The sequence below is a fragment of the Anas acuta genome, chromosome 3 (assembly GCF_963932015.1).
Source record: "Anas acuta chromosome 3, bAnaAcu1.1, whole genome shotgun sequence".
NCBI lineage: Eukaryota > Metazoa > Chordata > Aves > Anseriformes > Anatidae > Anas > Anas acuta.
The window spans coordinates 45,239,391-45,256,143 of NC_088981.1; the positions used below are offsets into that span (position 1 = coordinate 45,239,391).

The 16,753-nt window shown below is 39.4% G+C and overlaps 1 protein-coding gene across 5 annotated transcripts in view; it reads left to right on the forward strand.

Moving 5' to 3' along the window:
- RPS6KA2 (ribosomal protein S6 kinase A2) overlaps nt 1-16,753 on the forward strand; it is a 301,250-nt gene that overhangs the window by 130,954 nt on the left and 153,543 nt on the right. The window contains exon 1 of one of the 5 annotated variants that reach the window (XM_068676929.1): nt 6,011-6,551. The exons of the other annotated variants lie outside the window; for them this stretch is intronic. Within the exon in view, the coding sequence (XP_068533030.1) occupies nt 6,453-6,551 (99 nt within the window). The 5' untranslated portion in view covers nt 6,011-6,452. Of the gene's footprint in view, nt 1-6,010; nt 6,552-16,753 lie in introns of those variants that run through there. 5 annotated transcript variants of the gene reach the window in all.

The following is a 16,753-nucleotide window of genomic DNA, read 5'->3' on the forward strand; positions in this document are numbered from 1 at the left end:
AGGACATGATATACCAGTAAGAAAGAATAAGAAGAAAAAAACAGTGTAATCAATGCCCCTGTTCTCATAGGAAATCAAGATGTGACTGGGTTTTGCACATGGACTGCAACTGGCATAGAGAGATCAATGTGCTTTTTCAGGTTATACAAAACAGTCTCAGATATGAAGGATATTAATTCAGGTCAGTCAGCTCAACTATATATGATGCTTTATATCGACCTCATTTGCTTTACTACCTCAGTGAGTATTTCTGTTATCTAATAGAAAAGTTCTTCCTACAGTTGATACTTTCCTGAGTGAAATTTCCTAAGCCCAATTCTGCACTTCTGTGTCAGGATTTCAAGGGCAAGCTATGGTCTGGCTTCTCTGTTTAGTGCAGTTTAGTCCATTTAGTCTTTTGATGGTTAATAAAAGTAAAAATGGGGTGTGGTAAATCTTCTGTGCACTTTCTCCTGTTAGGTGTATATTTTCCAGAACCTAAATTTGCCTACTAGTAGATTTTGAATGAGTGTATTCCTTTTTAGTGTTGTTCACGGCTAGTCTGAATAAATAGTAAACATATGCTGCACATAATGAAATTCTGCTATCCAATTTTGTATTGTACAATGTTCAGGCAAAGTGGATATTCATAAATATTCATGTGATACAATTGTTCATATGAAGTAGCATCTTTCTTTCTATAAAACTTCTAATCCATTATAGGAGTATGATTTTCTGCATATTAGCCAAAGCAGAATTGTATCTTTAGCAATCTCCTTCAACTGCACTGGAGTAGAAGCTTATGTAAATGAGATTGTTGAATTCTTTGTGTTGTACTTTTGTCTAAGGCCAAGGAACACTTGTATCATCCAAGAAAGTAAAAGTCGGTAAAAGTCCTCAATAAAAAGAAAACTGAATCTGATACTATTCCAAGCTTGTTTTCAAGGCAGACTGATAGATGACTTGATCTCTATCCTAGAAACAGACCACAGCAAACTGACATGTATGTGGCCAGTGATGTTGTTGCACGATAGTGTGAGTCTATAAGTAGTAAAACACATATGGGAGCAGTCAATACAGCACTTGTGACGCTTGCCAATATGATACTCAAGCACTAACACAAGATGCTTTTGTGAGAGTTAAAACATCTGTCATCTGCTGAATACTCAATCAAATCTTGTTATCTTGTCCTTGAGCTATTATTTCTGCAGCAGTCCCAGTTCTCTGTGCACAAATAAGAACAGGCCATATGTCTTTATAGTGCTCTCCATCTGATATCTCCAGAAGCAGAACTACTCTATCATCATGTGACTATTAAGTGTTTAGAAGGAGTTGAAGAAGTAGATGTTTAGGCAACTTCAGTAAGGAGATTTCTTGTGCACCAGCATGATATGTGCAGAGACACTTTACCCTCTCAGTACCATTAAGTATATTTTTTCTGATCTCATCTGCTGAAGTGGAGTCTACTAGAAAGAAAAGCATGGAAGATTTTCCATCTAAGCTACTTGCATTCCTATGAAATATTGGTTTCAAATTTACCTAGAAATTATCTTGATACTTAGTTTCAAGAACATTCAAAGCTGTTGAATTGAACCTACTTACAGGAATACCAGCATATTGAGCAAAAGTGATCTTTTCGAAGGAAGCCATTTTCTCCTACAATTGCTACAGTTGTATTTACACCGGTAACCTGTTATGTAATTGCCAGTGTTGGATAATGCTTTTAGCAATTAAGGAATTAAAAGTATGCATATATAAACAGTCCCCTGTCTTTGCCTAATCTCTTGAGGCCTTATTATTACAGGTACAAGATTAAGCAGATACTGTAGGTCTGCTGTGTTGCTCCAAGGAGTGGAGAAGATGGCAGGCAAGCAGTCTGCATTCCCAACTGCTTCCCAACTTGCCCATTCATTGGACACAGATGAGATGTATGACTTTGCTTTCTTCTTTCTTCTGAGCAGTAATTTTAATTTGCAAAATGGCTGAAGGGACCTGGAAACCTTTACCTCTACTGGAAACTTCTCTTACATCCCCATTCAGCCACTCTTGCTGATCACTTGCTTATCATTGATGGTGAGAAACGTGTCTGAGAATGCAAGCTGTTGTCTGTATTCCATAATGATGGCTGGGCAGTGTATCCTTTTTATGAGAGAGTACTCTAGTCCCATCAGCAAGATGCTGAACTGGACAAGGTATATAACTAGATATAGCAGCTGGAAAGGCTGGGATCCAGATTGGCATGCTGATGTAATGGGATCAGGCGTTTCTTGCCCATTATTTTTCTTTCTTTTTAAAAGAAACATAAGAAAAATAACCACCTCAATTGCTCACTAAGGAAAAAAAAAAAAGCCATATGGAAAGTTGCCCAGCATTCAAAATCAGGCAATAGCAATAACTGAGAGTCATGTACCATCTAATCACCTTGAGGGAGGTATTATTCCTTGTTCTGCTCATTGGTGTCTCTTGGAAACATCTGCTCTTGATCCTGATCCTCTTTAATGAGAGCATAAACAGTACTGTGTAATTCACCTTTTCTGTAGCATTGTCTCTTGTGGCCTCTATCACAGTACTTTGTTTTTCCCTTTCTCTGCATGCTGTTTTCTGCTAATGTTATTTGGTCTGTCTTTAGTGTCTGTGCCTCTGATGCTTTCATGCTTTTCTGTTTTCCTCATAAACTTATTGAGAATGGATAGCTGATATTGATGGCATACACAGGGAGGATACTATCAATTTATGTATTTTTACTTTTACAGTGGTTCTTTAATTTGCTCAAGTAGCAATATCATTCTGGTTTTGCTTATGAACTGTTGATTCACATAAAAATTAGAAAGTCCATTTTGGTCATAGGTCTGACATGCTGTATGATATTGTAGTATAGAATTTCTTTAAGAAATTTCATAGTCAAGGCCATGGTTTGTGGTAGATGTCTTTGATTTGTGCTTTATTTCATGGAAAAAAAAATCAAGTTACTTTTTTTTTTCTTTAGAAATTGGTGATTCCTGTGGCATTGGCATCTGGCATCCTTCTTGCTTTGGTTCTATGTAGGTTGCTTTGTTGCCCTGTGTGAATTTCCTCACATTGCATCCTTCAATTTTTTACCACTGTTGTTATAGTCCGTCTGCAAACAAAAGGAGAGGTCCTTCAGCTTTCATTGGATATTATTGGGAATTTTCTTTTTAACATTTAAAATTTGGAACCTGGGCTGTCTGATATCAAATTTCGAGTGGTTTCTGTTGGAGAGTTTGTTTCAAATACTGGATTTGGTTTTCTTTTGTTTGCTTGTTTTTTTAAGCCCTTTTCCAATTGAAATAAACTTTATTTTGCTATTAACTTCACTGGGAGCAGCCATGATCTTTTCTTTCTTTATTTTGTGCTGCAACAAATATTATTACAGTTTAAAAAAGTATAATTCAGAATACAGAGTATCAATACTTGATATCAATGCATTATATGCCCCATCCAACAGTTTTGTTGTTTATTTTTTATCTTGGAAACATTCAGTGGATTTATTTTTCCAGCAGTTCCTTAGCAGTTGAAATTACTCAGAGGGGAGCTGTTAATACTTTATAGCCATGAATTTCTAAGTGCAATGATTTTTTTTTTTAACTTGTAAGTTGATCTGACAGTTATAAGTTTATAAATATAATGATGAATGTTCCAGTGTCATCTAATTTGGTTTTTGGCTTGCACCTTAAAAGAAAAAAGAGAAAAAAAAAAGAAAAAAAAAAAGAAAAAATCATTGGAAAAACTGTATGTTGTTTCAGTAGCTGAAAGTTGGAGATAATTTTTTGACACCTTCTCATATTTGTTGTTCTGAAGTAAAGCTAAGTTCCGTGTCCCAGAAGCTTACTGTGTGAATGCAACTGCAGTAGAATTTACTTTTCAGATATTTGTCCCTGTGCTTAGTTTTCAATGCTCATGTTTTTGTTTGATTCACCTTTTGTTTGATTTCTGTACTTGTACTCTTTCTTCTGTAAATTTTTGTAACTTTGTTGCTTGTGGTGTTTACAGTTGGAAGATGCTTTCAGCAATACCTCTATTGTTCTGCTGCCCCATAGGTGAAGAGCAGTGTCCTGGCACTGGTGGTTATTTATCCTTCTGTATTTAATCCCTAATCACCTGTTGGGAGGAGAGTAAGAAAACAAGCAGATCATGCCTATTTCCATGCCTGCATCTTAGCAGGGATGTAAGAGGAGACTTGCCTCCTAGCCTGGAGATGCTGTTAACATTGCAGTATAACCTGTAGCATCAAAGGTCAGCTTATACTCTGATGTTCACATTACACTGCTAATCCATTGTAACTGATTGTGTGTGTGTGAACAAAAAGAACAAAATTCTGAACATAATAAATGTAATTGATAACTAATAAGTTGTAGCATACATATTGTTGGATGCTTATTGCAGAACAGGTATGTTTAATGGTAACCACATGTCCTTGCATGTTAAAGTACTGCTTGCCTAATGGAAAGTGAAGGCTGTGATAAATCTGCTAGCATAAATAGCAGCAGCCTCTCATATACTGCTTTTACTTACATAGGGAAGGATAATACCTTGTGTACTCAGAGCAGGGAAATGATCATCTCTGCACGATGTCAGTGTCCAGGTGGGACTTCGTTGTATACCTGAAGAGAAGGTTTCAGGGAGCTATCCTGATTAGTCTGATTACTATTTAAAGCTGAAGTGGTTTACAACCATGAGAACATGTGTGGCCCTGAAAAGCCTTTGTCAGCAGGAAAGCAAGGCTAAGGTTGCCCCTTTTGCAGGCAGAGGGCAGGGTGCAGAAAGAAGCGCTAGCAGTGCTGCAGCAAGTAAAAGCCAAGGAATCAATCAGGGCAAGGTTGGGGTGAGGCAAGTGCCTCAGGCCCTTGCTCTGGTCAGGCTACTACTGGTGAGATCAGGTCACCACATTGCTTTTTACCTGTTAATTGCTTGTGAAAATGGTTTTGGTGTATCTGTAAATAGCTGGGTTTCTGCTGGGCTGTTGCCTTCACTCCAGGGTCTTTAGCCAGAGCCAACACAGCTGTAGTGGTAAAAGAGTATGTAGTGCCAAAATACTCCTTTACTTTTTAAAATTTTCTTGCTTTTCCAGGTACAAAGACTATGGCGAGCTTTAAACAAATGAGAGGGACAGAAAACCTGCAAACAAAGCAGGTAGCAACAGGCATGACCAGCCAACGTGGTTCATGGCAGAGCCCAGATGTGCAATTAAAGCAAAATTCAACTCCCTCTGTGTAGAGCAGATTGATTGGAGAGGTATTGTCATTTAACCTCCGAGAGTTTTCTCAGGCTGTAGTGGTGTCAGCTCTCTTTGGGATTATTTATCTGAGTCATTAATAAGTCATCAGAGACATTCACTTTCCATATGAGGATATGGGAGAAAGGCATGTCTGGATGCTCCTTGCTAGTCAGAAACGAAAGGCTGCCAAGGACAAGGAGCCCGAGCTGTGTACAGCAGGCAGCGAAAGCTCTTCAGTCTCTGGATCACACTCAGATTCATTAGTTCTTGAAGAAAAGCTGAAAAATGTGTTTATGCTGGATGGAGGTGGGGGCAGCTGTAAATATGCATGCTTCCAGTATAGCGAGCAGCTCAAACTGCAGCCTGTAAATAGATGTACATATTTAACCTCTGAGAAGGGCTGTAGCTCCCTGCTGTAGTACAATAAGAATAGTAATACTTCCCATTTAGAGTGTGCTTTCTATTTTCAGAGCTGTGCCAGCGTTAGGTATTTTAATGTGGAGCTGGTGGGTAAGCTATGAATAGGATTTTAAGCTTTTTGATTTAAGGGTGTGGGAAGCGTTACTGTGCACAGTCCCCAGGATGAGAGGAGGTCCAGACCCTCCTGTTCTGACAGTGGGTTCATGGCGTCCTTCAGCCTTTTCCCAGGAGAGGCTCTGGTGCAGGAGCTCGCCTCTTCGCAGATCTGACCACCGTAGCCCTCAGTAATTATAGCAGTAGCGAAATTCCGGGCTAAAAACAGAAGTGCAGCATGTGCCTATTCCCCATGTGATTCAGAAACCAGGAAATCGAAAAAGCCTGGCTGAGAGAGGAGGGCAGTACAAAGCCACAGACGCATCTAATATTTATCTCAAACCTGCTACGCCTGGGACTGGGGAGCTGTCATCTGCCGGAGCTGATTATGCATGCAGCAGCAGCAGAGCCTGATTGGGTGTAGTAGGACCTAAGGCGAGGGGGAGAGGGAGTGGGGAGAGAGTTAGGCTTGCAGCACCGAAATGTAAACAGTGGGAAGGCAGACGGACGGAGTGAAACGCCTTTTGGCAGCAAGCAGCGCACCGCACGCACTCAGGGCAGCACACCTCTCGCCCATCTAGCCGAGCCCGGCTGGATGAAGAGAAGCGGAGGCTCTAGAGGATCTCCTCCTGCCTGTGGATATAAATAGGAGGCAATTGGGATGTGCTAGCTTCCTCCGGCACTGCAGCTCCGCCGTGCTCCGCACCGGAGCTCGGACGGGGCAATGGAAATGAACATGAAGAAGTTCACAGTGCGGCGGTTCTTCTCCGTCTATCTCCGCAAGAAGTCTCGGTCGAAGAGCTCGAGCCTAAGTAGATTTGAGGTAAAATCCGTGGTAACTTTGTTATATGTAGCAAATACCGTTACTCGCTGCTAGCAGAGATTCGTACAACAGAATGTCTGCCTTTGCTGACACAGTAAATAGTTAAAGGTGGTCTTTCCCTGGAGGTGCTGCTGCTCGCACCTGATGTTCTTTGTTTCAGTGTAATTCAGGGCTTTTCCTTGGTAGCGTTCAATACATTGCATAATATATATAGTGTGTTGCTAAGGATCCTTTTATCAGCCTGGCACAGGGGGAGGAAGCTGGTTCAGGACATCATGAAGTTGTAGGAAATAATTACATGTTCACTTAAATTAGCACAAATGGCAGCATGACTTGTAATAGCCTTATATTTCAGTCTTCCTGCCCTGCAAGCATATGATTCTTAGTGCTAGATTTTCAAATAATTGGTCAGTTTGCTAGTGCCTTGCATATATATTGTATGCAAGACAGATTTTCTTGCTTGTTTTTCTATAGATTCTCATGCTACACAGATTTTTACACTTATCTCTTCCCTGCATCCTGTATTTTCTTTTTATTTTATTCTAAGGAGAAGTTGTTCTTCAGGAGCTGGGGAGCAATGTTAAATTAAACCTAAAACAGTTCAGCAGTATCAGGAGATTAAAAGCAGTTCAAGTTGGAGGTATTGGCGGATAGGAATGTGTGAATGGGGTAGAAGCAGGATTTCTGCCTCTCTTCCTTGAACCATTGTTCTTCAGCCCTATATTTGGAGCTGTGAATAGTCGGCAGGAAGTGAGATCAATTGAATAAATGTCAGTTTTATTTATGTTGTTCACTTTATCATTGCAGATGATCTGCAACCTCTGCATTAAAATAAAGGTAGATGGGGCCCGATTCTCCTCTGTCTCACATTTGTTTTATGCTGGTGTACTTCAGCTGACCTCCGAGGAGTTACTCTGATTTGCACCAGTATTCCCAAGAGGAGGATTAGTTTCATGCTGTGTGAATACATTTTAAAATCTTATTCCCTTGGTGTCCTATTTAAAGTACTAGGTAATTGTTTGGACATAAAGTTCTTCATGTGTCATTGCTTAAATGGGACATGCAGAAAAGCAGAGTTTGGGGCTGGTGGTTTTTTTTCTTAACTCTTTAAAATCAGTTTCCTTAAAAACGATCCTGTAAGGTACCTAAATTTGTTTCACTCATTGGGTTATAAATGTAAAGCTAGTAAGTTAAAGTTGAAATCAGTTGTTAGTGTTCCCTTGCTCCACCAACCCTAACCCTCCAGGATTGAGGGGGATATTCTGTGAACCCCAAATTGCAAAGGCTAAGCTGAAATAGATGTTCCTTGTAACACACTATAAATTCACCAGGCTCATGCTCCATCAGAGCCAACAGAAAATAGATCTGGAGTCACAGAGTTGCATGAAGGAGTTCTCCTGAGACAGGCAAGTGTCTTCACGGGCTGTCAGTTTCAGGGTGCCACGTTAAGGGGAGATGATTTTGAGACAGCAGAGTCCTACCAGACCTCATAACTAGTAATTTGATGATGCTGTAGTTTGGGAGAAATAGATTTCACCACAATAATTATTTAACTTACTGAATAATATAGTATGAATAACCAATGCAACTCAGAATTTGTAACTGTTGTAACTGGCCAGACCTTTACTTCATTTGGGGGGGGGGTGGTAGGGAGGGGTTAGCATCATTTTGATCACCAGTATTATATTAGATACACTGGACATCTACATTCAATATCTGATATAGTTTTTCCTTACATGAGATCAAGAGTTGTCTTATAAAGTAATTTTAAATATATTTAAAAATAATTTGCTTCAAGAAGCATCCTGGTACTGGTACGTATCCTGTTGCACATGTACGTTCAGAGCATTACATCCACTTCTCTTTTCTCTCCATTGGCTTGGCAGTAATAGCCAACTTTATGCAAAGTGACTCAGTATTATAATGCAATAGGGAATAGGGGTTGTTCCAACCAGGAAGAAAAAATGATTCATGAAATCTGTTCTGCTATTTAAGTGTGAAAATCATCAGAGATGTTCCTGCTTAGAGGGGGAAAAACCAAACATGAACATCAAGCCCCCTCTGTGATTTCCATCTCTGAGTACTTTTGTGTATAAATTCGTAATTGCAGGCTAATGAGAGTTTGTCAGCCAAATAGAAAGTGCAAAGAAGCCTGGTGGTAGTTAGATTTCTAGAAGGCAGGATATTCTTCATCCTAATAGGTAGATATTTTTAAAAAGGCAGTAAAAAGGCACAGGTTATTACATCATGGAATGAGTAAAAGTAAAATAAAGGGAAGAAATTTGGAGAAAACATGTGGCATTGCTTTGCTTAGTGTGCCTTAGCTAATATACCTGGCAGAAATTATGTGTTGCTAGATGTCATTTGAAATTTGGAAGAGGATTGCTGTTTCTAAGTTGTGTGGGATTTTTGTTATGCTGTTCTTTTTGGGGGTCACAAAGAGGGGTGAAGCGTCTATAAAGATAGATGCTTCTGGATTCAAGCATTTGAAATCTTTAAAATACCATTACTGGAGTAGGTTCAAAATAATATATTATTAGTTGTTAATATTGTAGGATTGATTACTTTTTCTTCTGTGGTATTCTGCTATGCTTTAAATCCAGTTGCAATGAGCTTCATAACTTACAGAGCAGGGATATAGAAGCAGAAATGACTTAGCAAATCACAGCTTGTAACTTGACCTTTACTTAATCATTTCATATGCCAATATCATTGCTCCATCTGAGACAACAAGATCATTGCCTCATGTAGATAGGTTTCCCACTTAGTCCTGCTAAAGGAGGCAGAGCACACTGGTGAATAAGATATCGCTGGGCTTTTATTTTATCTTGCCTAAAACATGTGCCATTTTTATTGTTCTGGGAAAACTTGGCTGAAATTTGAACTAATTTGGCCACACTTCGGGTTTTCAGTTTGTTATTTTTCAGTATGGCCTGTGTTGCCCTTCATTTATAAGGTATCTAGTGATGTAATTTTATTAAACATGCAGAGCCAAGTTCTGCCCTCCTGCGTGCACACAGAGTTCTTATTGAAGTCAGCTGAAAATCTGACGAAGTCAATGGGAACTGCATGTGTGCATCCGAGAGACGGGCTTTGTTTATGGTTCTTGCTGAGTGTTGATGAACATGAATGTGAAACCATTAGGAGAATGTACGCACAGTGTGGCTCTGTTAAAGACTTTGAGTCCCAGTGGAATGCATCTTATAGCAGTGAGCAATATCCTTGATTTATAAATCAAAAGTTAACTATGCCATTCGAATAAGCTAGGAAAGACTTAAGCATGCGAAGAATTTGATTGTATTTATTCCAGTGACGCAAAAGCCTTTTTAAAATAAAATGACCAATTAAAACACTGACATTGATGCTTTTTGGAGATTTTTCTTGACTTTTCCACTCCTAGTGCATTTTTAAATCTTTATACTTATTCTTTAATGGTTTTAATTCTTGTTTTGTCTTACTGGTAATGGTGAATCCAAATTCTGTTTTGTCTATAAATGGGGCCTACCAAACTTTTTCCAAATCAGCTTCCAAATTAAATTTGAGTTAGCCTCTCTCAACACAGCCAGCTGTGAGAGGCTAGACCTCCTGTGGGGGTGACCAGAGTGTGGTCCTCCTTGGCTTCCAATGCTGTTGTGTAGGAAATTGAAGCAAGACTATCAAGTCTGGTAAGGAATAGTGCAGAAGGACAGGCCCTAGCTTTATGATACTCTGTTCATAGAGCTTTTCAGTTTTAATCTTCACTTTGTATTCTGATTTCCTAATGGTTTAAATTACAGCAGCCTTATGAAAGAGGCTGGGAAATGCTGAGCTAGCTGTCTCCTTTTGCACAGTGGGCTGGATCAATGCTTCACTTGCAAGCATGTGTGAACTCTTCTGTACTTGTCCAGCAATACTGCTCTTTATCAGTAGTGAGTTCTTTATTCTGACTTCTCTCTTATTTTTATAGATAATCATCTTGTGGAGGAATATATTTTCAGTCAAATGTTAGACAGAAAGAGGCAAGATAAAGAAGAGGGATGAAGATTAGCAGTCCAAGATCAGCTCTGCAAGGTGCAAGTCCTGAGGCAGCTTTATTTTTTTTATTTTTTCCCCCTTGGTAATTATAATTTTTGTGATGTGTGTCCTTGTTATAGCAGAAGTTACCAATGCTATTGTAGTCTGACTTCCCCCAGCTGCAGGCAAGACTTTTATGAGGAAATGCTGCAGTTCTTGTAATCTTGAATTGCCTGGTTGTGGGGAAGTGAAGCAAGGCAGGGGAAGGAGAGCAGGAGAAGCATGTAGTCCATGAAACAGGTCACTTGAGGAGCCAGGAAATCTAACTTCCAGATTCATTTTTTTAAGTTGCTGTGTCATTACATGTGGTTCAGAGCTCTGTGTCCAACATTCCCTGTTTTTAAGATGGAAACTATGTGATTGTTCAAGTTATTTGACAGAAGTCTACCTATTTATATTGTTCTGGCATTAAGAGAGCTTACTCACATACTTACATATTTGTAATGAAGAAATTGCTCCAAAAATCTCCAAATACTTCCAACTTTATTCCAAATAAACAGTATCTTGTGCATCAGGCTTGCTATGTGCTCCCTCCCCCAAGCCTCAAATTAACTGTGCTGAGCTAGAGAAAATGAAAATTAAGCAGGCAGATGTAGGGATAACTTGTCCACAGAAAGATCATAAAAAAAAAAAAAATGGGGCTTGGACAAATCTAAAAAACTTTGATCTGGACTCTCCCTCCTCCTTAGGCAATAATAGCTATATCTCAGCTATTCCACCAAACATGTTTGTCTGGTCCCTTTTTAAACACTTCCCATGCTAAATGCCCCACAGCCTTCCTAGGAGGTATATTGTACAATGCTATCCTTAGTCTGAGAGCTTTTCTAATGTCTAACACAATTTTTCTTATAGCAATTTAAGCCTGTGTCATCTTGTCCTACTCATTGTAACCGCAAAACAGATTGTGTCCTTTTCTTTGCAGCAGAACTTTTGTGTATTTACAAGATTTCCGGGTCCACTTTCTCGGTCTTTGCAGTAGGGTGAGAAAAATGTTTTTCTTCCTTCCTGAAAGTTAGGGACTTTCAAGATCATGACCCTGTGTGAGTCTGCCCCTCCCCTGTAACAGAAGATACCTTCATTTGGTTGTGGGGTGGGTCTGATCAGCTGAGAGGATGTACGTGTGCATGCCTTATGCCACTGGCGATGACACAGTGGTATGGTGAGCACATGTTGGGTCCTGGCCATGAGCAAGTGATGAAACGAATGACAAGGAAAGGCCAGCGTCTCTTCACTGCATCTGTGTGTGGCAGGTAATGCTGCGGTTCCCAGAGCCTGGAGTTACTTGTGTGTGGGTGTTCAGGAGGATGAGAGCTGGACCTGGTGAACCGGGTGGATGCACACCCCGCCTAGCAGTAATTGGAACTAACTTGGTTTCATGCAAGTGGAAAATATATAATTTTATTCTAGGTTTTAGCTCATAATGTTACGTGCTGTCTGACCCTGTGGTACAAGAAGTCTGCTTCGGGGGGGCTGAGCTCTCCTGCATCTATTTTTATTATCAGTAGCATTTGAAACAACCTTTTTCCTGCTAGTGTCAGGAAAGGATTAGTTTTGTGCATGTGCTTTGCATTTGTGTCCTTGCAGGCAACTGGAAATATTTCTCAAGTAAAACAGAAATCTGAACAAAAAAACCTTATGTTTATTTACCAGTTACTGAAGTAGAAATACTTCTAACCTAAATATTTTCTAGTCCCTGTTGTTCACTTAACAAGACTTATGGTCTCACTTCTGCAACGATTCTGTAGAAGTATGCCCTGTTAAGAAAGATTCACAGTACTGCGGGGAAGCAGCAGCTAGTTCTGCACTCAGGGGTGTGTGTGTCTGTGATGCCATCAGCTCTCACCAGCTATGTTTTTGCTTCCTGAAGAACAAAGTCTCAGGAAATGGAAAAGGATGACTGGACCACCAAATCTATCTTCTAGCTTCCTGACTGAGGATGTATAAGGAGGCCAGCAATGCATCTATTCAAGGACTTTGCAGTCAGCTACCACTCGTGCACAGGGAAATACCTTGTTGGCAGATAGTTTGGGGTGCAGGTTCCCTCAGTGGGTGCATGCATGAGCATGAGGCGGCCACAGGATGGTTTTGGAAGACTGAAGGGAGCAGCCATCCTTTAGCTGTGAAATTGCTCTTGCTGCTTTGAAATGTGCTGCTCCTGTTGGTGTGTCAATGCTTGTAATCCTTGAGTCAGTCTTTACCATTGCTTTGTGAAACTATTACACATTTCAGAGTTTGGACTGTCTCAGCACGTGTAGCACTACAGTTTATCTAGCCTAAGAAAGCATTGCCATCTACAACTGGAATGAGAGCATTTAACTGCCCTGAGTTAGTTCCTTCCTCTGTTGCTGTGTTACTGGGGTTTGTTAGTCTGGCACTCAGTCAGCAGTACAAGGTGATGCAGGTTAGTGGAACAGCCTGTATCCAACTTGCCTAAACTGCCCAGAAATACTGCCAGCACCAGAATTTTGGCAGAGCTGCTCTCACTGTAGGATGTGGGAGAGCCTCGAGCTGTCCTCTAGCTGAGTGCTAGGAGTCCAATGATACTGGAAGCTCAAGGAATTGAACGTGCAGAAGACAGGCATTTCCAATAAGAGTAATAATTAGTTAAACACCAGATATCCTATGAAATAAGCTCATATGAACTCCAGGTGTAATTAAAGCACGTTGTGCCTCATTACCACAGGGCCAAATTTGGACCTGTGCGTGAATAGGCCAGGGCAGTAAATGGTTCTCTTCAAGCATCATTACGAATAAGCTGAAGGTCACATGGAGGGGAGGGGAACAAGGGGAACAAGTGTGATTTTATCTATTACATTGTCCTGTACCTCTTGTCACACAATGGAGACTGCACAGGCCTGCTTGCTCTCAGGAGTACCAACCTTCAGGCAAGTTTGCGGTACCCTCTTGTAGCATGTGCAACTGGAAGTGAATGTTATGCACATATCATATATATTCAGGGCCTGGAATTTTATGTTGTGCTTTTTTTTTTTTTTTTTTTTTTTTAAATATACATACATTCTGTAGAACTCAAGGGTAAACTGGTATGATTAGATATTTTTAAAAGTCTGTATGGAAATTCAGTTTAAAATCTACAGGATTTAGTAGCGGCTTCAGTTTCTGCTACAAGCAATGAAATAACATGTAAAGCATAATAAAAAACTAAATTTCTGTTCCAAAGAAGTATTAGAGGTTGGTCTTAAAAGCTATGAAAAAGACTTATTATGTGTTGAACTTGTGAGTCTTTTCTATCATTGTTAACATGACAGAGCCTTACCCATCTCCATATACAAACTGGCGCAAAGATGTTTTCCAGACAAAAAGCTTTACCCTGTCCCTATTTTTTTTTCCTTCTTTTTCATTATTGATATATAAAAGCAGCAATAATCTGTATTTCCTTTTGAGAGAGGAGGAATCCATCAGTTCCTTCATCTACCAGTACGGCACAGGCTTGTGTGTGCCATGCACGGCGAATGAGCTAGGTGGTGGTGAGAACTGTGTATTACAGAATGTGCTCCCGAATTGAGCCTCTTCTGGGGCGGTAACACTGGAGAAATAGAATGTGTTCTTGGCATTTGTCAGCCCAACCATCCCAGAGCTGGTATTTCAGTCCAACATTTGGATAGAGAATAACTCATTTGGCTGTTTCCTAAGAGGCCCAACACGCTATATAATTTATAGGCAAACTGGCAAGAACTGATAGATATGAAAGAAAACCCCCATAATACATTCATGGCTATATAAGTAATTTTCCTGACAAATAAGTAAAAAGCTTGGGTGAGTGTTTGTGTTTTTTTTTGGGGGGTTCAGAGTTTATTTATTTATTTATTTTATTTAGTGGAAATTTCTGTTGTTTTGCTAGTGAGTAACAAAGAAAATCCTGCAGCAGTTCAATGTTGTCTTCTCCATTTCTGCTGAGAGCAACTCATGGACAGGCTCTGTGACCCTGGCAGATATGTTTCCCTTTAACTTCTGCATCAGCACATCTACACACCCGCCTTTCCTGTATGAGACAATCTTGGTCTGTGACTAGAAAATGCCTGGGACAGCAAGTGAATGTTGTAATTGCATCCATTTTAAAGTCATCTGTCTAAATAGCTTAAATGCTGCTGGATCTGCTAGTATGCACAGTATCTACTTTTTCCTGTAAGATTATGCATTGCAGTTCTAACTAAACTGTTATCTGAAAGCAAGGCTTTATATTGGATTATTTCCATGACACGGTTAAAGATCTTTCATATCACTGAATTTGATTTTTTGATTACTAAATGTGCACAGATGTTATATAGTACATACTTCAGATGTTTTTTAATACCATTTCACTAAGTTAAAAAGACCTGAGGCTTTTTCCAGCAAGTAAAACCGCTGTTCTTTCTTCTGAAATGAACTCCTTAACATTTCATTAAATCAGTGTTATCAAGATATCCAATCCAAGACATTTTCAAAATGTGCGTGATTTTCATGTAGTGGCAATACAAAAGAATATGAAAATGTTGGCAATTTCTAGCTGATTTCAAACAGTTTGCAGAGCCTTAATTTAAAATATTATATGCCTCTCTGAAGATGCGTCTGCCCTTGTTTTCCAGACTCTCAAACTCTGGGGAGTTATCTTCTTTGAATGTGGTAGCCAGTAAAATAGGAACAAAAGGAGGAAAAGAAAGTATGGTGGTTAATCTTAACTCTAATTTCTGCATTTTGACAAATTTTCTTGATTTTTTTCCCCAAAGGTGGGACTCTGTATTTAGACAGTCAAGAAGTGGATGGGTGGGTGTTATGTGAATCTACACAGAAAACATGCTGTGTTGTGTGAAAGCAGGAAAGCCCCAGCAGAAACATGTATCAGATAATCCCTCTCAGTCTCTGCATTGATGCAAATTTATCTGGGTTTATGATGCATGCCAGTTTAAAGTAATAAAACTGCTTCACAATTTAAAGCAAAAAAATATGCAGACTTACTAAAGCAGACATTTGGTCCAGCTAAACTAGGGGAAGTGGGGAGAGACTTTTTCTTCTTTAAAAACTACAGAGGTGCAGTAGCCTTAGTTTGGTGCCTAACTCAAGCCTTCCTTAGATCCTGAGTGTTATGATGAGCACTTTGGGAATATTTGCTCAGGGCTGGGAGAAAAAAAAAAAAAAAAAAAAAAAAGGACAGTTGTACAATGTTATATATAAATTGCCAGTGTTACCAGAGCTGGAGAAGCCATTTTCCCATGAGGATTAACTTTTCCTTTTTTTGCATTTTCCGAATTGAAGAATCCTTACAAAACGTGTACATCAAATGGTATGTGCATTTGTTCACACTTGTGTGAAAAACTTACTATCACTTCATAATACATTGAGCAGCAATGCTGGTAAGGATGATGGGCAGCAGAGCTTACTACACCTGTACAGTAGATGTAGACAGTATTTCCTCACCTACTTCCCTCTGTTCCACCAGTGCAAATATGGCAGCATTCAGAGATTCTTTTTGTCTTTCTCACATTTGTTATTGCCTGTGACGCTACTGCACCCTTTCTTGCATAGCAGAGAAATTGTCTATATTTACTTTTCTCTGAAAGACCATGTGCTGAAAAACACATCTTATAGCCCAATAGGATGAAATGAATTTCTAAAAGCATTCTCAACAACAGGTGCTTTGTAATGTTGCTAACAAATTTCTTTTTTCCCCAGATGGGAAATCCCAAAGAGGACCTTTGCAGGAATGCTATTATTAATAGCATTATTAATTAATAATTAATTAAGGAAGTGACCTTACTGAGGACTGTCATTTCCATCAAAACATACAGGTGTTCATTTTATCCTCATTGTCTTTTTGAAAATATTCTCTCCAAAATCCGTGATAAAGTTTACATGGCAATTTAATTTGAAAACTGATACTGATATCTATTAAAGGATGGAAGTTTACTTAGAAAAATCATGTGCATTATGCCAACTACCTGTTTTCACCCTGCTTGGCTCACAAGTGTTTTCTCATTTTGTAATAGGCTTATAAAAGCCATAAAATTCTTTTGAATTGTGCTTGTATTTAAAGAAATACTATCGTAGGCAGACATTTGTAATGTTATAATAGCTGTTGTTCTGGGCATCTTTCTTTTTAGGGAAGTTTTTCCCTTGAATTATAAGAAAGTTCTTAAATTTTGGATTTAATATTT